The sequence below is a fragment of the Camarhynchus parvulus genome, chromosome Z, assembly GCF_901933205.1.
Source record: "Camarhynchus parvulus chromosome Z, STF_HiC, whole genome shotgun sequence".
Lineage (NCBI taxonomy): Eukaryota > Metazoa > Chordata > Aves > Passeriformes > Thraupidae > Camarhynchus > Camarhynchus parvulus.
In genome coordinates, this window is record NC_044601.1 from 16,786,435 (window position 1) to 16,807,933 (window position 21,499).

Here is a 21,499-nt window from a genome sequence, read left to right on the forward strand (position 1 = left end):
CCAAGCACTTGACTTTTACAGTCATGCTGCAGGAGACATCAAACACTTGAGTTGTAGATTCTTGTTTCTAAAGCATTTATATATTGGCCGTGTGTTTCTGTAAAGATTTTTCTGTTCCTCTGAAATCTAATTGCTTAAAATACTGTCTTGATGCCTGAGCATCTTTGAGTGAGTGTCTTTGAGTTTATTCTCCCTTCAGCCCTGCTAGCTTTCACATATGGAGACAGCTAAAGCTGAACCTGAGTGCTACCATGTTTCTTGTGTTTTGTGGTTTTTTTCCTTTTATTTGGTTGGGGTTTTTTTTAACATCAGGTGGGAGGAGAAACATGCAGAAGAAAATAATTCCTGAAATTGCATGGCAGTTTAGTTGTAGAATTAGTTGTAAAACTGAAGCCTTGTTGGTTTAGCTTTTGGAACACATACAAGCTAATTAAGATCTTGTTTTTAGAGTAGATACACTGCTGAGGAGGGCAGGACATGGGGAAGTGTCTGAATTTCTCTCTGCCTTTTCTTTTTTAAAAAATAAGGAAGTTCTGCTTGTGCATGTGCTCAAGTTTGTCACTTTCAATAGCAGATCTGCTCTGTGCACCAGGACAGATGCTTTGAGAATAAGGAGAAAAGGCAGTATTAATAGGTTACTGAGTTTAGAGCAGAGGTGAGAAGTAGACAATATTTTGTTCCGTGAAGACTTGGATTCAGGCCCTCTGAGGCTATGCAGATTTAGTAGGCTGCTGCTAAGATTTGGAAGTGCCAGGCTGTGCAGAGTTAGAAAGGAAGTGTTCTGTATGGCTTAGTTCCGCTATCGTCTAGCTGTGGTCCCTCTAGACTTGTATAATCTAAGAGTATCTTCCTAACATGGTGGTGTTGGCTATTCTTGCTGTGGTCTGCCTTGAGACTGGCAGCTGTCTGATAAGAGTCCTGATTCACATCACTGGTTTCTTGCCAAGAACTCCAAAACATTTCATATCCCACCTGTCCTACGACTTGGGCTCCCTTGTTTTTCAGACATTTCTGACTGCTATTTCTGTACTTGTGACCAGCTATCCGTAACTTTCTCAGCTTTTATTCTTGGAAGCTCTGCCTACCTTGTTTTTGCGTCAGTTAACTCTATACAGCTGATGGGAGCTTCAAGGCGGTTTGACAGGCAGTATATCAAGCAGATACCAGAGCTGATGTGGAATACCAGGCTTGTAGTGAATGCATAACTTGAATTTGCTAGTTCATGGAGATGGACTCTAAAACTCCTACTGCAAACTTCTGGTTACTAACTGAAGACTATTGTTTGCATGCTCCTCTGTTTCCGAGTTACCACTCTGGTGAATTCCTAGACTTCTTATTAGCACCTTGTCAAATATACTTGGTGTTTGCTGGAGTGCTGTTACATAGCACTTACTCTGAAAGGGAGCCTGGCACCTCTCCAATTCCAAAAAACATACTGGGAGTTTGAAGCGCTACTTCCAGCCTCCTTGGTTGCTATTTTATGATTATTGCTTTTAACTTTATCCACCTACAGATGAAACCAGTTTGCAGTATAATCTGAAAACTTAAAATAGATCTGCATGAGCTTCTACAAACTTCTTCATTCTCTGACTAGATGAGAACTTAGACTGGCACCGTGTATTGTTCTTAAAGGAAGCTGGAGGTAAATTCTCAGTTGTGGGAGAGACTGAAGACTGTAGAAAGTCAAACTGAGGTTGGCAAACTTGGGAAACAGTGTCAGTATAGATGGGTTGATCTCTGCTCCTATCTACAGGATGCAAAAATGACAGTCGCAGGGAAATTGAGGCTAGAAGACACTTCTGCATATTGTCTTGTCCAACCTTTTGGCTCAGATAGGCCAGGCTCCCCAGGATGCTGTGAAGTTGTTTTTTGAACAGCTTTCTGGGCATCCTCTTCCTGCATCCAGTCACCCACAAAGTAAAATATATTTTTCATGTTTAAGTGAAACTTCCAGTATTTAAATATTCGCTGAAAAGAGTCTGTTACTTCCTTCTGTACACGGTTCCATTAAATATTTATCCTTACTGATAAGATTCCCTGAGCATTATTATCTCCAGGCTGTTTGCCTTCTTTGCCTTGAGGCATGTTGTTGGCTCTTGGTCAACTTTTCCATCGCTGTCTGTGGGGTTTTTTTTTCATTCCCCATGCCAAACTTCTTTTCAGTTGATCAGCCTCCAGCACACGCTGCTGCATGGGGTTGCTCCTGGCAGGTGCATGACTTTGCGTTTCCTCATACTGAATTTTTTGAGGCATCCCACAGCCCATTTCTCCAGCGTGTTGTGGTCTTCCTCAGTGACAGCACAGACATCTGATCAAGCATTCTATACAGTTGTGTACTCTCAGTACACTTGCTGAGGATGTACCCTGTTCCATCGTTTAGGTCCTTAACGATTACAGTTGCCTTCACGTTTAGAAATGGGAAAGGGTACTTTCATGGTATCTTACACCATAGGTGCTCTAGTACTGTTGTGAAACTCAGTGGTCTCTATGAAACTCAGTGGTCTCTATGAAACAAGCCAGTTTCTTGAATTGGCAATTCACTTCTTTTTTGAACAAGATGAAGGATGGCTAGCAAGTTAGAACAAACACTTGAATCAGTGTAACTATTTTAGTACCATTACTTTTTCAATCTCTCCTGGTAAAGCTAAACATAGCTTTTACTGTACAACACTATTATTACTTTGTGGTTCTTACTTCAGCTTAATGGAGGGGAGGGGTGTATACTTTGAGGTTGACTTCAGTGTTGCACAGCTTTCATAATATTTTCAACAGGATTGCTTCATACATAATGAGATAGAGTATTGGAAACATATTCAGAGCATACATAGAGCAACTTGGTTCTTCAGACAGATTTCAGAAGGATGAGTCTTGGAGTAACTTGTTAGCCATGGTGGAAAAAGTTATGCTTGATGTTGGGAAGGAACCCTCAGCTGCCTGTGCTGGAGTGCCTTAAACTTACCCAAGTAGCTGAATGCTTTCCAACCTCATTCATGGATGGGAAGGGATAACTACTTTGGTAACGAAGTTCTCTTATTACCGTTGTATGGGGACTTCCTCCTACTATCAGTGCCTCAGGAAGCATGTCCCTGTAATTAATGGTGGGAGGGGCAGAGGATAAAGAATGAAGGTTTGCTATTGACACACCTATCTGAGAGACCTCAGTTCCTAGATTTATGTGCAAACTGTTGTCCTGGTGTCTTCTAGCATAGTGGTGTACTCTTGTGGTATCTTAAACAGATGGTCTGGCTGTCACATGCTGCTCCGGCACTGAGCTGGGAGACTGCTCTCTGTAAAGCAGGTCAGGAGACAAGGCAGGCAGCTCTTTTGGTGCAGTGGACTTAGTGCTACTCCAAGAAAATCTACTTGCCACACCTGAAATGCATATTTAAGATTGTAACTTGCATGTGCTTTAAGTCTGCGGAAGACTTTTTATAAGTCCGTTTAAAATGTGATTTTATCTTGTGTATTTCTCAGAAATAACTTCGCTGAGGCTTGTTCTCAGCTGACCATAAGCAAGATCTTGCGTGTTGTAAGATCTGTACTGACTCTTTAAGTTGTGACGGAGTTGACTGCCTGAGCCTGGATTCCAGTGCACCTGAAATTTCCAGGATCTTGTGGCTGGGAAAAGCTGCTTGCATCATTAGGACGTAATGGTGGAAAAAGTCTGAACTCCACCATGGCAGCTATAACTGTGAAGTAAAATCTGTGGAAAGTTACTCTTAATGAATTATTGAAAAACAAGGGGGAAGAGTTTCTTTCCAGTTACTAAGAGCAATAACTGACAGCAAAGTAGTTACTAGCTACCAGTTGCTATCAGTTCAATTACCAGTTGAAGATGGAAAAAAACTCTAGTAGGCTGTGATTATTTTAATCAGTTATCATTTCCATTGCCAGTCCAGCTTAAATGGCCTTCAAAAAGGGCAGGAAGGGAGAGACAGAGGGAACTACTTACTACTCAGCCACACCTGAGTCCCTGGAAGCGTGATGGAACAATGAATTTTGGTAGCTATCTTTATCCAGAGAGGATGAAAAGGTGATCAGAAGTAGTCAGCATGGATTCACTAAATCATGCTTGACCAACCTGATTGCTGGCTGTGAAGAAACAGCTACTTGTTGGATGAGCAGTGGATGTTGTCTTCAGAAAGGCTTCCAGCACTGTCTCTTAAAACATCCTCATAGGGAAACTCAGGGAGAGTGGACTGGATGAGTGGACAGGGAGGTGGATTGAGAACTGGCTGAACAGCAGATCCCAGAGTCATAATCAATGGCACATGCTGTATTTTGGGGGCCTGTCCCTAGTGGTGTCTCCCACCAATGGTGGCTCCAGTCTTGTTTAATTTATCCATCAATGACTTGGGTGAAGAGCAGAGGCCTCCTCAGCAATTTCACTGACAGCACAAAGCTGGGAGCAGTGGCCGATAGCCCAGAGGGCTGTGCAGCCCTTCAGAAGGACCTCAGCAGCCTGGAGAGATGGGCACAGAGGAACCTTCTGAAAGTCAGCCAAGGCAAGTGCAGGGTCCTGCAGCTGGGGAGGAGCAACCCCAGGCACCAGCACAGCCTGGGGGTGACCTGCTGGGAAGCAGCTCTGTGGAGAAGGAGCTGGGGGTCCTGTGGACAGCAAGCTCTCCATGAGCCAGCAGTGCCCTGGTGGCCAAGAAGGCCGGTGACATCCTGGGCTGCATCATGAAGAGCAGCGCCAGCAGGCTGAGGGAGATGAACCCTGCCCCTCTACTCAGCCCTGGTGCAGCCTCACCTGGAATGCTGTGTCCAATTCTGGGCTCCTCAGTACAAGAAAGGCATGGAACTCCTGGAGCAGGTCTAGCAGAGGGCATCAAAGATGATTAAGGGAATGGAGCATCTCTTAGGGAAGAAAGGCTGATGGACTTGGGGCTTTTCAGCCTTGAGAAGAGGCAGCTGAGAGAATCTCATCAATGCTGATGAGTATCTGAAGGGAGGGTGTCAAGAGGATGGACCAGGCTCTTCCCAGAGGTGCCAAGCTATGCAACAAAGACCAGTGAAGCAGACACATGCACGAGAAGTTCCAGCTGAATATGAAGAAGAGCTTTACTGCGTAAGAGATGGAGCACTGAACAGGCTGCTCATAGAGGTGTGTTCTCACTAGAGATATTCAAGAACTGTCTGGGTGCAGTAATGTGCAACATGCTCTGGGTTAATGCTGCTTGATCAGGAAGGCTGGGCCAGATGACCCAATGTGATTCCTTCCAACCTTACCTATTCTGCGATTCTGTGTTTTGACAGGTGAATTTATGGGACAAATTCTACTTTATCAATTGGGTAGGTCAAGGGATGGAAAGAGATGTTGTCTTCATCTGGAGGTGATGTTACAATACCAAAGCTGTTGGTTCTCCACCAGATATTTCACTTAAATCAAGAGGTATTTATTAGAGTAAGCGCTTAAGTGATACTGGTCAGTGGAACTAAGTGAAATGGTTCTGAAAACTGAGACAATAATCCAAAGTTCATACAACAGGCAAGGAAAGAGTTTAGCCAAGAGCTGTGATCGGTGTGGTCCAGAAAGCATAAATCCTGTTAGAGAGCATTATTGTCGTAGAGCCACATTCAGAGCTTCTACACTGTGACTTTTGTGAAGCGATACACTACAGGTGACATGCTACTTTGGAAGTGAAAGTGGTGGTGTCTGTAACCCTTAAAGATGAGTTTCTCCTTTGTCGTCTTAGGTATCTTGGTTGAAGACAAGCTTTGCACAAACGCATGGGAGCAAAGACATGGGAAAAATGTGTAGTACTCTGGTTTGCAGGAAAATGTAGAGAATGTAAAATGTAAACTTGCTTTTAGATCACGCCTCAAATTACAGAGACCTGTGAGAATGACAACCTCACTTCCTGTCTTGGAGTGATCAATAGTATTACTAGTGGAGTGATCTGTAGTGTTATTAGTAATGGGAGGCTTACAGCACTGAAGGACATGTTTTTGTCATGATTATCAATCTGTGCTTTGACTTCATGCTGAGTTTAAGTCTGAAAAAGCTCCCCTACCTTAAAGTTTCTTTTCACTCACTTTTCCAGTAAGCTTGAATGATTCTGTGTGTTCTTTGAAAAGGGATCCTTTGCAGACAGGTGTTGCTCAGGAGCTGGGAAGCCTCCTCCCCATCACTGGTGCAGATGGTGCTAGGAGCAGGCACTGTGAGCTAATTCTGTGGTGAAAGCAGTGGCATCTGGTAGTGATAGACTACCCAGACTACCCAGAAGCTCATGATTTTCTGGGTGGAACCTTTGCTTTAGCTTTTTAGATGCTAGAATAACGCAAATTGAGCGAAATTTTTGAATACTGACAAGATGAAATTGTGGGGTTTGGATTGTTGCCCAGAAAATCTGTGGACATCTTTAATCAATGCCATTTATTGCAAGTGATCATCCTGACCTCTTCACAATTTGTACGATGACTCCCAGTGTGCTGGCCAGCCTGCTCCTGGATCAGTATACTTCACTTGAAGCCATGTGTGTAACTCTTATGTGCCTTTGTGGCTGTGATAAGCCTAGACTATTAACTAAAATGTGTTTCTCTACATAGATTAGTCTGTAGATCTCGAGTTACTGTGGTTTGAGCTGGCCCAATGCCAGGCACCCATGAAAGCTGTTCGCTCACCATCTCCTGCCATAGCTGGGCTGTGGAGAGAAAGAAAATTAATGAAGGGTTCATGAATTGAGATAAGGACCAGGAGAAAACACTTCAAGGGAAAAACAGGCTCAATTTAAGTTACAAAGTGAATTTATAACTGTAAAGAATCAGAGGAGGATAATGTGAAGTCAAATAAGCCCTTAAACACCTTTTTCCCCCTAGCTCCTCCCTCTTTCCCACCGACAGCACAGGGAGACAGGGCATGGGAATTTTGGTCAGTTCATCACCGAGATTTTTTTCCACTTCTCCAGGAGAGGAGTCCTTCCCCTGTCAGGCCGTGGGGTCCCTCCTCTGGGAGACAGTTCTCCATGAACTTCTCCAGCATGGGTCCACTCTCACAGACAGCAGCCACACTGCACCTGCTGCAGCAGGAACTCCCCCCTTGGGCAGACAGTCCTCCCAAAACTGCTGCAGCATGGGTCACTTTTTCCACAGAGTGCAGTCCTCCAAGACCAGGCTGGCTGCTCCAGCCTGGAACAAAAGCCTTCTCCACCAAGTCTCCTGCTGGATCACAGCCTCCTCCAGACATCCACCTGCTCCGGCATGGGCGCTTCCCCCACGGGCTGCGGGTGGATCTCTGCATCCCCCATGGATCCCCACGGACTGCGGGTGGATCTCTGCATCCCCCATGGATCCCCACGGGCTGCGGGTGGATCTCTGCATCCCCCATGGATCCCCATGGGCTTCAGGTGGATCTCTGCATCCCCTGCGGATCCCCATGGGCTGAGGGTGGATCTCTGCATCCCCCATGGATCTCCATGGGCTGCGGGTGGATCTCTGCATCCCCCATGGATCTCTGCGGGCTTCAGGTGGATCTCTGCATCCCCTGTGGATCCCCATGGCTGTGGGTGGATCTCTGCATCTCCCATGGATCCCCACACGCTGCAGGGGCACAACTGTTTCACCATGGTCTCACCACAGCCTGCAAGAGGAATCTTAGCACCTCCTCCCCCTCCTTCTGACCTTGGTGTCTCCCTGTTGTTTCCTTCGCATGTTCTCACCTCCTTCTCTTCTCTGACTAGAAGCAAAAACCAGTGACTTTGTTTTGGTTTTCTTCTTAAATATGTTATCAGAGAGGTGTTACCAACTTCTCTAGTTTTGGCCGGCAGCAATCTTCAGAGCCATCAGGGATTGGCTCTGCTGGACACTGTGGAAGCTTCCAGCAACTTCTCACAGAAGCCACCTCTGTGGCCCCCCGGCTACCAGAAACCAGGCTGTGTAAAACCAATACAAAAGTCCATCAGTCTCTGTAGATAATTTTCTTATTGTGAGGAAATATTTTGGGATTGCTTTTCCTCAGCTTTTCTCCTCAAAGCAGCAACTAAAGCGGTCATGCTGTGTGGGTTTTGGTTTGGGTTTGTTTGGTTTGGTTAGGTTAGGGTTGTTTGTGGGTTGTTTGGTTAGGTTGCTGTGTTTGTTTGGTTTGGTTAGTGTTGTTTTTTCTTTCTTTCAACAGATAAGCACTTTGTTTATTTTATCCCTTTGAGAGCAAATGCCTTTCTACTGGAAAATGTCTTGTATATCGGCAAGTGTGATAGAGGGATATCACTTAAATTGCACCTGCATAAACTAACTCTGAGAGCTTCTCCAAGAGTACACTCCTCCAGGTCTTCCAGGGCATGAGATGTGAACATGAATTCTCCCCTCTAAGTTATCTTTGCTTCTGGCCTCTGTTACTTGCACAGTGGTACCTTGTCAGTCTGACTTGCTCTCACAAAATCTTCGCTGGTCTGTGTCAGGAAAACTATTGCAAGTCATCTGAAACAGAGAGCATGAGGGAACCCACATTGTAGTGTATGCATATTCTTTCTTGATTAAATGAAATGCTCACCAGGATACTACAGTGCTTTCCAGCCCTCTTACCTCTTTCCCTCCTATTTCTTCTCTGTTTCTCCTCAGTCCTTTGCATCTGTTGACATTGAAAAAACCCAGCATATTACTGTTTGCTCTCAAAAGCCAAAAGAGCAGTTTGGTGACACTGGGTAGCTAGATAACAGATGTAACTAAACCTGCTTCTAGAGAGTGAAGGGAAAACCCCAACTTCTTCATGGTATATCTGCAGAGGTTTAACAGGAAATTGTATCTCTCTAGGAGAAGGCAGTTTAGTTTGGACAAGCTTAATAAACTGTTCCATCTGTAATCAGATATAAATCTAGTTTCTTGGATTGGGAATGATTCCTAGTCATATGCAGGATTCAAGTTTTCCTGCTCATGGTCTGAAAATGAACAGTGTTTTTGGCTGTGGGGATTTATTTTTTTTTAAACCCAGTTGAGTATGACTGCCTTGTTCTTTCCATCCCTTCTGTGTCCACAGCATTCTCTCTTCTGCACTCTGTATGCCCACTTTGGTGCCTTAAATTAACTGTTCAAAAGCAAGCGCAAGAGGCTGGGACATGTCCTATCTCAGACATGTGAAGAAACAGAAGTGGCCTCTAAAAAACAAAATCTGATGTTCCTGCCTGATACAGAAGGAAATTGAATATATATAAAGGGGAAGTAAATGCATTTTCTTCTGTTGTTCTGTATCTAGCTGGTATTGAATAACAGTATTGTGTAGACTGAAATTTCACTAAACAGGTAGGTCTTCTGATAGAGTACTGTACATGGATGAGCTAATCTAGGTGTGCTGGAAGATTCAGAAATGCTTTTTCTTTCTACATGGAGTTGACCTATACAAAAAATACCTACATTCAAAACTTGCTGGGATAAGACAAGGACTGTTATGAATAGATCTGTGAAAGCCCAATTCATGTAAGCTTTTATAGTGCCCTCAGGAATGTTTGTGTCTAAACCACTTCAGTTTTCCAGTCACTGGCTACCATTCTCCTATATGACTTACTGTCATGTACTGAAGGTATGGAGATAAAAGTGTTCCAAAACCCAGCTATAACTGTGTGGAATTGTTGTCTGCTTAACATGGCTCTGTCATTGTGTCTCTGTGGAATGAATGGCAAAAAGCAATGGAACACCTTGAAACAGAAGGAGAAAGCCTACAGCACTCTGAATTTCAGAAGTGAAGCAATGGGGTTCTAGGAGCAGTATAGGCCTGGCTCTCAGATCTCTAAGTTATGCACGGGTATTTAGGGTTAAGTGCACCTCTAAACAGCAACATTTCTAAATGTCTGTTAGTGTCACACAGTACTTGTTGAATGGGAGCAGTGTGCCTGCAGCATCACATGGGTTCAGGGTAACTCTTAGCAGAGTTGAGTTTATTCCTGCTTGGAAGACCTGGCTGAGCCACATCTTCTGCTTCTTCATGGACTGCTGCTTTGACAGCAAATCTATCTGGTTAAGCTGTACACTTGCTCAGGCAGGATAGGTGAAAGCTAGCATTCAGTTTCTGGAAACTGTAATATTGACTAGTTGCTTGTAGCTCTGGAGAAGACTCCATGGTCTTCACAATAAAACGATACCTATGGAAATTTAGGCCCTCAAGGTTGAGTCCTGGATGCTTCCTCTGGCAAACTACTCCCTGAGGGGAGGCTGCCATCCAGAAAACTGAATACCAGACTCCTGAAGTTTCTACTTTGTGTGGATCCAAACTGCTCTGTAAGTGGAATTGTGGAAAATCTCCTGGGAGAAGATGACAATTGGAAACTTCCCAACTAATTTTGAATCTCACATGCAGACTTCTAGTATAAAAAATTCAGCTGAATTTTATGTTGGGATGAAGTGAACTTCTTGATAGATTTAATATCTATTTCTGGGCTGGCTGACTAGTCAAGGTGTTTGGAGAGCATCATTTAGCAAACTAATGTGAACCAGCCTTACCAGATGGCAGCCTGCATAGTTGTCATGTTGCATTTCCAACACAGGCAGTTTGGTCCTACTTGCCTGGTACTGTAGGATACCAAACATGCTGCTAAAATCAGCTGACTTCTGTACCCATAAATTCAGGTGTCTTGTGGAATTCTGGGAACTTCATAGGAATGCATGAAAAGCCTGCTCTTGTGATTGTTTCAGAGCTGTATGCAAGAACCAGTAGCTCATGAACCTGAAAGTCTGAATATCACACTGTATCTACTATCACACTTGTGATCCAGGCCTTGCTACACCTTGACCTGACCTACTTCAACAGATGACAAAGCTGTTTAGACTGTCCTGAGGAAGTGGGGGACAGAGACTAAGAATCTTTACTCTTTACTTTAGAAAAAGCTTTGAAACTTTGGAAAAATCTTTGTGGATGCTCGCTAAGAAGTGAAGAATGTTTTGGCAGAACATGTTCTCCAAACCACCTTGCCTGGCTAACCAGGAGCAGCCTCCCCTCCTGTCTGCTGTGGGACTGCTCAGCTTTATGGCAGACTGAGTACTGTGAGTAACAGGTACTTTGACAAAAGGCTCTGAAAGCAGTAGGTACCTGCTGTGACCAGGACTGTGCTGGTCTCTGATAATACTACCTCAGAGAGTTACTTAAAACATGGATAGGCAGCTACTTGGTGCCCTAAAGGTTAAGCTGATGCATGAGCCACTGGCACTGATGTCAGACGCAGCTTGCTAGCTTGTTTATATAAAATGGATAATACTAGCCAGTATTTCAGATGCTTTTGGGTATGATAGTTGTACCAACAGGTAGAAACACTGGTGGCTGCGTATCTCCTTTCCTACTAGGCTCTGCAGAACATACTCCTCTTTCTGTGGTAAAAGCAGACTAACACACATGGTGCAGTCTTGTTTCCTGAACACCAAAAAAAGAAAAAAATTAAATCACCCAAGTCTCATGGAAGAAGGGCTGGGAAATTAACATGACATGGAGGTGCTCTGATGGTAGGATTACAACCTGAGGTATCTTGCTGTCATACTTCAAAGCCTGTTTCTTTCTACCAATAGCATAAGACTTCAGCAAAACTGATCCTGCGTACTGTTAAATGAGGATTCAGCAGCTATATGTGTTGTTTCTAGTGCACTTAGCTAGGAGGTTCCACCCTTTCAGGAGGAGAAATAGTTAGCTTCTAACTTGGCTTTCATTTACTGAAAAGTAGCCAAGTAGCAGGGTACGATGCCAGCTGTCTTTTCCAGGGGACGATCCTGCAGATGAGGCAGTACGGCGCAGTAACACATCTTCTGTCCTTTCCCCACCACCACAGCTAGCAGCTCTCCTGATTTGAACCGCTGCTGGTACAGAAGCTTTGCTTGATGTAGGTCTGGTGTGTTTTCATCCAATGTAGAGCTATCGCAGCTTTTAACACCCAAGACATTCCACAGGACCCATGACTGCAAGAATACACTCAAGTGCAATGAAATGAATTCAGACCTTCACAGATTTCTGTGCTGCTGAAAATGTGCAAGACGTACTTGTATGTTATTGTAACTTCCCAAGAGAATTAGTAAGGAAAGTGCTAACTTCATACTAACTGGCTAGCAGCTAACTGACTGCAAGCTCCGTCTTTGGTTCTTTTTCTAGATTCTCATATTTTAAGCAGGTTCCATCACATGCTTTAAGCTCTCTTTTGGAAAAGTTTTATTACAAGCTTTTGAGATCTCCTGTGGAATCAGGCTTAAGTTGTTTTTGCAAGTTAATTGTCCTACTGGAAGCTTAGAATATGACTGGCTGCAGTTCTGGCACAACTTGTACGTTAATGCTTAATGCACATGGGCAATGATGAGCTGTCTTTTCCTTTGGAAACAGAAACAAATTTGTCTTCTGTGGTATGAAGCTACTGTGGTATCCCAAGGTTTGCTTTGCTTTTTACTCTGCTCAGCCAAATTCTCTTGTCTAGCTGAACTGCAGATTTTCTGAAGCCATCTCCTGTTGTTAACCCTATCCTGTCTACTGCTCATTTTGTTTCTGTAATTTCAACAGAACTTCTTATCTACTGAGTTATTGTGCCATTGCTTCCTCCTGTTGTATGTGTTCCTCCTATGCTGAGTCTGAGCAAGATGCTTGTGTAGTTTGAAGCGTGTACCTCATGTCTGAGCTGGCGAGCTGTGCGTTGCTTTTCCTGCTCTGTTGTCCTCTTGAGAGCGTTTGAGTGCCTGCCTTCCTGTCTTGCTCACCTGCCAGTTAAATCTGAAACCATCTATTTGTTGGCAGCCGCTTCTGTACATTAGCTGAGGGAGCATATCTAACCTCAGTTAGTACACAATAGTTTACATTACCCCTTTCCCAAAATGTCTAGGCTAAACAATTATTTTCTCTACTTCATAAGGCAGCCCTCAAGGTAAAGAGCAATGCTGCCACAGTTCTACAGTACTGCAACAGACAGATGGCTCTTTATGAAATCTCAGTACACCCATGATGATGGGCAACAATGACTGGTAGAAATTTAGCTGTGATTTTAGCCATTATCAAAAGCTGACCTTTGTAAGTAACTTTTACCTCAAAGCTCCTGCCTGTGATTCTGTACCTTTGCCTAAAGGAGCATTGATGAACAGAGGGGGGTCTCATTGACATGTGATTGCTTTGCTAAGATGTTATGTTTTGTCTAGCCACTTAGAGTTGTGTGAAGTTAGGTCTAGGAAGTAATTGTGTAACTAAAACACTTCTAGTTAATGTGGTGCTTAGCTGTAGTGATTTTTCTCTGTTTAGCAACAAGGGAAATCACTCTGTGGATAAATCTATTCCTGTGTTACTATTAAAAGGATGCCAACAAAAAACTATCCTGTCTTCTCTGAAAAGAAGAGCCATTGATCCTTAGGACTTTCTCAGTACAACTTGTTGCACACTGACAGCTCCCTCTGCTATAAAACCAGAGTAAAGAACGTGTTAAGTTGCTGTGATATTTATGCAAGTGCAATGTGAAAAACACCAATCATTTGTTTTTAAAATATTAAAAGTTTAATAGTAATAAAATGGTTATAAAAATAGTAATACAGTTAGAGTAATAATAATTTGGACAATTTGAATTAGTACAATATGAGACAATAGAAACAAAGAGTTACAGACGTCTGGGTACCTTTTTCTGGGCAGCACAAGCCCGAAAAAGGACACCACGTTAACAGAGGATTAACCCTTAAAAACAATAGCCTCTTGCATATTCATATACTTCATACATGATGCATACATTCCATTCAAATACAGGATTCTGTCTGCTCATAGTAAACTTCTTCCTCTGAATCCTAACAGCACCTTGAAGGTGGGAAGAAGTTCGTTTCTTCTGATACGAGGGCAATAAATTCTTTTTCTCGGAAAGATTTAGGTGTCCTGTGGCTGCTATCTCGCTGCGAGTCCTTTCTTTAAAAAAAGTATCCTACATAGCATAGTTTCTATTTTAACATTTTTTATAACCTAAAACTATATTTAACACACTACTTAAGAGAATTAATACAGCATTACTTTTTAACACAACACATATAATATTCATTTTAATATTTACAAAAAGCCAATCACAAAATACGCATTTTTCACATGCAATAACTACTGTTATGGAGTACTTGGTTTGTATTGAAGTATGAGATTTGAAGGTGTGTGGATGTACCAAGTTAACTATAAAGTTGTTTTGCTGTATTTTTCTTCCTAAAATAGCAACTTGCTGGATCTTTTGGCCTCTGTCTTCTCTAGGTGCTGGATGACACTCTTAGGCTGGGGAGAATGGGAGTGAGGACTGCTCCAAGGAAAAAGTAGTGCTTTCATTTGCTTTAGGACTCCAAAAGGGAGGTGTGCCTAGACACTTTTGCGGGAGAGTATGATCTGTGGCTGTTGTGTACTGCAGTGATGGCAGTTCAGACTCTGGCTGCTGTGAACATGTGTGGAGGTTAATGGACTGGATGGGAGGCCTCTGATGAAAGTTTTGCTCCTTCCTCCACCATAGGAGTCTCCAGAGGTGAAAGCTTACTGCATTCCAGACAACTGAACTGTTGCCATTTCGCCTGAAACCTGTCTTATAAGGTCTCTTGATTTGCCTAGCTGTTTTGTTTTCAGTCTAGGTTGGCTCAGTTTCACCAGGAAGTGTTGGTTCAGCAATGCTGTCCTTCGTTAGGAATTGAAAGCAGGTTGTGCTGTACTTAGGGAAGGTGTATTGGTAGTGTGCTTTATCCTCAGCTTAATGCTTGAAGATTTTAGTATGTTGCCCAGGTGTCCTGGAAAAGGGTGGTCCTTGGAGATGCTGAAACAAACAACCCTTATAATATATCAGAGAAGCTTGTCTGTGGTGTCTTTGAAAATACTATGTTTAACCTTGAATCTGTTAAGCTTATTAATAACTTCCTTTTTTTTTTCTCTCCAATACAGGATCTCAGCCTGCCCAATGGCACACCCGTAGACACTTCTAGCCCGGCCTCCTCCTCATCTCTCCTCAACAGACTACAGCTGGATGATGACTTGGATGTGGAAACTAGAGACCTCTTTGTTACTGTTGATGATCCCAAAAAACATGTGTGCACAATGGAGACATATATTACATACAGGGTTACAACAAAGGTACAAAGCAATATTCTCTTTCCTAGTACTTCCTTCTATGTGGAATAACTGTAGGGCATGCTGGATATTCACATCTTGCACTGTTTTCCTATCTTAAGGAACTTAGTGTCTTTTGGTACCTTGTGAATGTGTTGAAGATGTGACTTTTCTTAGCAGAACTTAGTGTCTGAAGTTGTGAAAAAAGCTTTTAACATGTCAACGTTTATTTTTTTTTTGTTTCTGATTCCCAAATAGAACTGTTTGTAAACTTGCAAGGCCAGTTTCTCTCATTAACTTCACAGTTTGTTCTTTTAAGTAATCTGACACTCACTTGGTTTGAGTTCCCTTAAAGTGAATGTGCCTTGTTACTCGTTCACTGTTAAACATCTCACTTTTTGTGTCTATCCTTTTCTGAAATGCTTTAAGCTTGTTGCTGGAAGTGTTTTCTACATTTCCTCTGTTATCCACTAAAATCATAGTCTTGATCCTTGGCTGTAAACTAGCTTTCATGCTGTTGCTGGTTCAGATAGCTCTACAGCTGATAATAAAATGAAGTAGCCTAAGAATGCTGCTGCCAACCAAAAGTGGCTGGAGATTATTTCAGCACCTGTTGTAGTTCAGTCATGAATGTAATCTATATAATTTATATGAAAAGTGATCTGAAAAGTCCACTACATTCACAGCTGAAATATTGATTCCTCTTAACTAACTCATTCTTATTATAATGAGCTCCTAGGTGATGTTGACATGTGCTTTGGGCACTTGTAGTTACCAAGGCAAAAGGTGTTCTCTAACATTACTGGTAATATACTTGATATATTTGTCCAGAAATATTAACGTTCCTCCAGCCCACTTAGATGGCAGTATGTACTGGAGCAAATATTTTCCACAGAGATAAGAAACCTTTACAGGCCACAGATAATTTTTTTCCAAATGTCCGCTTCCAAGTTTCACTTCAGACTGCACAGGAGAAAATGGAGTTTCTCTAAAATAGTAACTTAACTCTTCCTGCACATTTAACGCAGTTCTGTAATTTATTTTTACTCTAATTGTCTTAATCTTGCAGGAAACACTGTATCTTTTTTACTTCGAGCAGTTTAGCCTTCAGCTATTACTTCTTCAGAAGGAATAGGAACCACAAAATAAAATGCATCTTTCCACAGAGAAATGGCTAAAATTGGCTAATGTTGTTTCTCTCAAATTAAGATTCATATTATTCTGCCAATATAAAATATTTCTATATAGTGGTACCCTAATAATGTTCCTATGCTTGGAAATCCTAATGTTCAAGGGTTCCTTTTCTTTTTGAAGCAGAACTCTGAAACATGGCCAAGGTCTTTACCAGAAGTATTTAGATCAGAAGTATTACCAAACAGTGTCTCTTTTCTTATTTAAAAAATAACTCTGTACTTCTGATTCCTACCTGTCTGTTAATACTTGTTTTATTTTGGGTCTCATTGTAGCACATGATTCTGCTATATCATACCATTGCAATGCAATTATGAAACTGAGTAAGTTGTTCTTCTGAATCACCATGAAATCCTCATCTCTTTAGTTTTATTATTTGTGGAAACTTCTGGTTAATCTCTAGGGTCAGAACCTCTAGGACTGTCTAGGACTATCATTGTTCAAGACTTAACAGTATTAATGGTGTAACGCATTCTTGCCCTACAAACAAGGTGTCTTCCGTGGCAAGCTAATTGCCAATTAGCCATTGTATCTGCAAGCAGTAATTAAACATGGCAAAAAGGCTGCACAAGAATAATCCATGGAGTGAGATGAGAAGCCTTGCAACACCTCCCTTATAGCCTTGCAGGAAAGAAGTTTGAGGCCTTGCTGGTGACTCTGAATGAAGAGGCAGGGATGGCTGGGGTTTTTTTCTTCTCTACGGGAGAATGCTTCTGGAACCTCAAAGGTCTGAATAAACATAGGTCATGGAATGAGTTATTCTGAGGACTGAAAAGCAGCATCACCAGGGGAGTTGCTAATGCTGTAATGTGTGGTTGTGACGGGATACCACTGTAGGGAAGAGTGTAGACTGATCACAGTCTCATTTGTGTTGTGTGGGGTTTTTTTCCCTCTTTGTTTTTACAGGTCCTTCATTCTAATAGGAAAAAAAAAGTCTTGCAGTATGCCCCGTGCTTTTCATCTTCTCATACCTTTGTCAGCCGGTGGTGGTGACTGAGGAAGGGTCAAAACGTTGGCTTGAAAAGGAAGACTTAAGAGTTTACTTGATCCTGCTTGTGTACCTGTTTTCACAGCTCCCTAGTAAGAGCCAGGTAGCATTCCCTAGCCTGTCTTGTCCATGAACACATTTAAAGAATGTAATGGTAATTGTCCAGCTAACAAGAAAGTGATTCAGGACTGACTTCCTTGATTCTCTCATATCCTGTGTTCATCTTGCTAATGCAGTTACTAATGCAAGTTAGTAAGCAGTTTCCTTACAGAGGGGGGCTGGTGAAACTGTAAAGGTAGGTTGTGATGGAACTTAATGGGTCATGACTGTGATGACTGAAGTGTCTTTGTGTCCTTCAGATAGATGGAGGTGCATTTTAGGGAGACTTTAACAAACAGAGTTCTTTTTTAGGAAGAAAGGGGAAAGTAAAGCTTGACCATATCAAGTCATCTCTCCTGAGAAAACATAAATAAGTGTACTTCTAACTTCACTTTCATTGTACTTTCTAGGATGGCAAGGCCTTCTTCTGTGCCTTTTCCCATGGAGGTCTGAACAGCTGAGTGCCATTGCTCAGAGTAATGCAGTTGCTCTGCAGGCTTGAAGGGAGAGTCTTTTCAAACCAGTCAGTACTAGCCATTGGACCAAGTGGAGGTCTTGTTTTCACTTTCCTGTCCTTTTCATGCTTCCATGAAGAGATTACTTGAACACATGAAACAGCTTGATTCCCTAGAGAGGAGCAGGTAAAAGTGATATGAAGTCTTTTTCAAACAGGCTAAACTGTTTGAGGCAAAAAGAAATACTGGAGTGCTAAGAACACCAGCCTTCTTCCCTTCCCCCTCTCTGTCATTCTCCTCTTTTCCTAGTTGAAGATTTTGCCTCAAACTTAAATAGTGACATGGAGGGGAATCTGCAATCAAGTCTGGTGAGTTAGAGAGTAGAACTAGGGTGCAAAAATATTTTTGTATTGTCATCACAGGCTAGCTTCAGGTTTGGCTGTTAACTCCTTCCAAGGAAGACAAGAATCTTTTGCAAGACCAAGACTTGGTGATTGCCTTAATACTGTCTCTAGTCAAAACCATTCCAGCAATTGAGGTAAAAGTGTCTGTAACTGTTGTCTGCTTTCCAGAAAGTAAAACTGAGCCTAGAGTGTTGCAGTGCTGACTTAGTAGAACTGCGCTGGAATTTTCAATAAGTTCCTGGAAACATCTTGCCCATTATTTTTTGTGAGGTTGAGATCTGCCATGTAAGTTTCTCAGGTTCCTTTGGAAAAGACGCATGTCCTTACAAGATGAGATTTATGAATCTTGTTGAGAAAGCAGGAGGAATTTAACTGTGTTGAAAACACAGATGCTTTACTTGTTGTCTGTTATGGAAATTTCTCTGCTCAACCATCCAGGATCCACTCTGGCAGTCACTCTTGCACCACTTGAGCTGGACCCAAGGCCCCTTCCCAGCTATGCCCCCTCACTCATGCAGTCACACCGGGTTTCCATCCCTAGGTTTCCCATAGCAGTCTGGGGCATCCCAACCATTAAAATCATTTCATCACAGCACAATAAGAAACAAACAGCTCGGGCTGGTGTCTCTGGGGAGGGACCCAGAACAAAGGAACCCCTGGGCTTTTATCCCCTCACCAAGCATGGGAAGGTCTGGGACCATTCCTGCCATGTCCCAGTGTCCGGTCCCCTGGCTTGGCCACAGGTTCCCAGGCCCTTGTGTGCCCAGGGTGGGCTCTTCAGGGCCTCTTTGCCTGGGCTGCCCCAACCTGAGCTCAACCTGCAGCTCCCACTGCAGCTGCACCCCGAGCTACCTCAGTGAATGTGTTCCTCAGTGCTGCTTTGACAGTGGCAGGATCCTCCTTCCTCTTATGTGCAATCTGAAAGAAATAACTTGTGCTAAACTAATGAAGAGTTTGATCTGAGATCCAAATTCTTTCAGCATTAGCGAGGTTTCATTAAAACCTTGAAGGGCCTTTATGTTGTGCCCAAATAGTCTTTGAAAAGCTTATTTGCTGTCTAGATTTCATAACCTTTACAGTAAACACTGAAATGTTGCTGCTGTATTTTCATCTCAGTGGAAAAATGTGATATATGGAAAACTTTGCACTTCTGCTTGTGAAGTAAAGGCAACAAGAGCAGTTTGGTAGAGGTGAACTGTAGCTAATGTATGGTTTGTGTACTGGGACTTAACCCTGCTTTCCAACTCCTAGGCAGTCCTATATGGTTTTCTTTAACTATTAGCAGAATAGTGGTTAATAAGCTTCTCGGCGCTAACAGATGGGAGACTTTACCTTCATTCTCATGCTGCAGGATAGGACACTGTAGTGTGTAGTGATTCTGATTACTCTCATTCACTCACTATGTGATCTCTTAAAATGCCATTGGGCAGTGGCATGCAGTTCACGGAAGGTCTGCCTTCTACTGAATTATTACTGCCTCATCACACCCTTTTTTTCCCCTTTCTTTTATTTACAGATGGCTTTATATTTAAAGCCATTCAGTCTGTTACTCAAAACAAGTGAAAATGATTCAAATGAAGTCTCAGAAGTCACATTCATAGTGTGGCACTCTTTGATGTTAAATAAGCTGGTGTTACTCTGAGAAGTGCATAGATGAGTAAAGCACAGATCTGCAGTGGATATTGGGACCTTGGTAGTCACTCATCTACAAACACAACTGCTCCAATTCATGAGGATTCTTTATGTTAGTCCATGGACTAACCTCTATATTGCTTATCATGGCTAGCAGGTCAAAGAAGGGAGGAGCTGATCCTGATTTCTTTTTCTGTCTGTGCTTTCCTTTACTAGAAGCCAAACAATTTCATAGGTAATGACACATCGCCTTGCTGCCTACAGTATCATAGACCTACTGTGCTGTTGATACCATGTTAAGGCTCCAGAGTTCACCCTAGAAAGACATTTCATATATAGAACTTTTACAGGATCCCGAGTGGTGATTGCTAGGGGTAAAATGCAGCAATTGGAGAGTTAAAGTCATGCAGAGAGGAAGTGAAGAGGTGGATGGCACTTAAAGGCTACTACTGGCTGGGACTAGCAAAGCAGCCAGGTGCTGGACTCGATGCCAGCTCAAGGCTGGAGTTGCCGGTGTATTCCTCCTCAGAGTGTGCTGGGTTTGATGCCTGGCTGCAGGCATGTAGTGTGCTGGCACTGCAAGCTATGCATTGCAAGGTGGACATAATGCTGCAAGTAACTGAAGTATAGCTGCCTGTGCTTCTCAGAGGGACATAACTTCAAGGGCCATCTGCCTTCTAATCAGGGCCGCTGCAATGCCAGGCTCTTCAGCAGACACTCCTAGTTGGTACATGGTTTCATGAGTGCTTTTAGGCAGTTGCAGTACATGCTGTGCAAGCAGCCCCATACAGTCAACCTTCCAGGTTATGAGCTCTTCAAAGACTGGATAAAACACTTGACAGCAGTTTATCTGCATACTTATTTTTTTCCCCCTCAAACTTGTAGTGACCTTGCCCTAAAGAAGGAAAATTTTAAAAGTTTTATTTAATGTACTAATATATCTAATAGGGCATACATATAAGCAGACTTGTTTCTTCATCTTAGAAGTCAACAAAAATGGTCCATCAAACCTTATGGTGGCTTATGTTCTCATCTTTTCACCTTGGAGTGTGATAAGCCCATCAGTCTTAGAATACAAGACAGTGGTGAAATACTTTTTCACCTGGATAGTGCATATCACAGAATAAACAAATCAGTAAACACCTTTACTTTTATTTCTTGGTGGCTAAAATAGTCTTGTCCTCACAATGAATATCTCATACAGTCTTTGCAATCTTGTAACTGCCAAGAGGGTTATGTGGTGCACAGTGCTACAGACTTCTACCATGGTGAGAGCAGAACATGTAATGAACTTCAAATAGATCTTAACACATCAGCTCTAAGAAATAATTTTTCATATTGCTGCTTTTCCACTGCTTGGAAGACCAGAGAATCTTTCTCTCATGCTGGCTGCAAAATTTTGGGTATTAACACCCCCATGCAAGGCTTGTCTGGCTTCACCCTTGCCAGAGATGGCTGTACTGCATTTGCTGCTAAGCTCTGAAGTGAGAGATGTTGCTGCACACTAATTATATCCTGTTCTTTTCCAGACCACACGAGCAGAGTTTGATTTGCCAGAGTATTCTGTCCGTCGGCGGTACCAAGACTTCGACTGGTTGAGAAACAAGCTCGAAGAGTCTCAGCCAACACATCTTATTCCTGTAGGTAGTAAGCAAGAGTCTGCTGTTAAGGACAGTTGTACATCTGTCTTCCAAGGGTAATATTTGGATGCAATGTGTCTAGGTTTAAAAAACAATAC

At 42.7% G+C, this 21,499-nt stretch overlaps 1 protein-coding gene across 1 annotated transcript in view; it reads left to right on the forward strand.

The window, feature by feature from the left end:
• SNX30 (sorting nexin family member 30) overlaps window positions 1–21,499 on the forward strand; it is a 49,648-nt gene that overhangs the window by 3,504 nt on the left and 24,645 nt on the right. Inside the window, exons 2-3 of the mRNA XM_030968695.1 lie at window positions 14,828–15,016; window positions 21,291–21,401. Coding sequence (XP_030824555.1) covers window positions 14,828–15,016; window positions 21,291–21,401 — 300 coding nt within the window. The remainder of the gene's footprint in view (window positions 1–14,827; window positions 15,017–21,290; window positions 21,402–21,499) is intronic.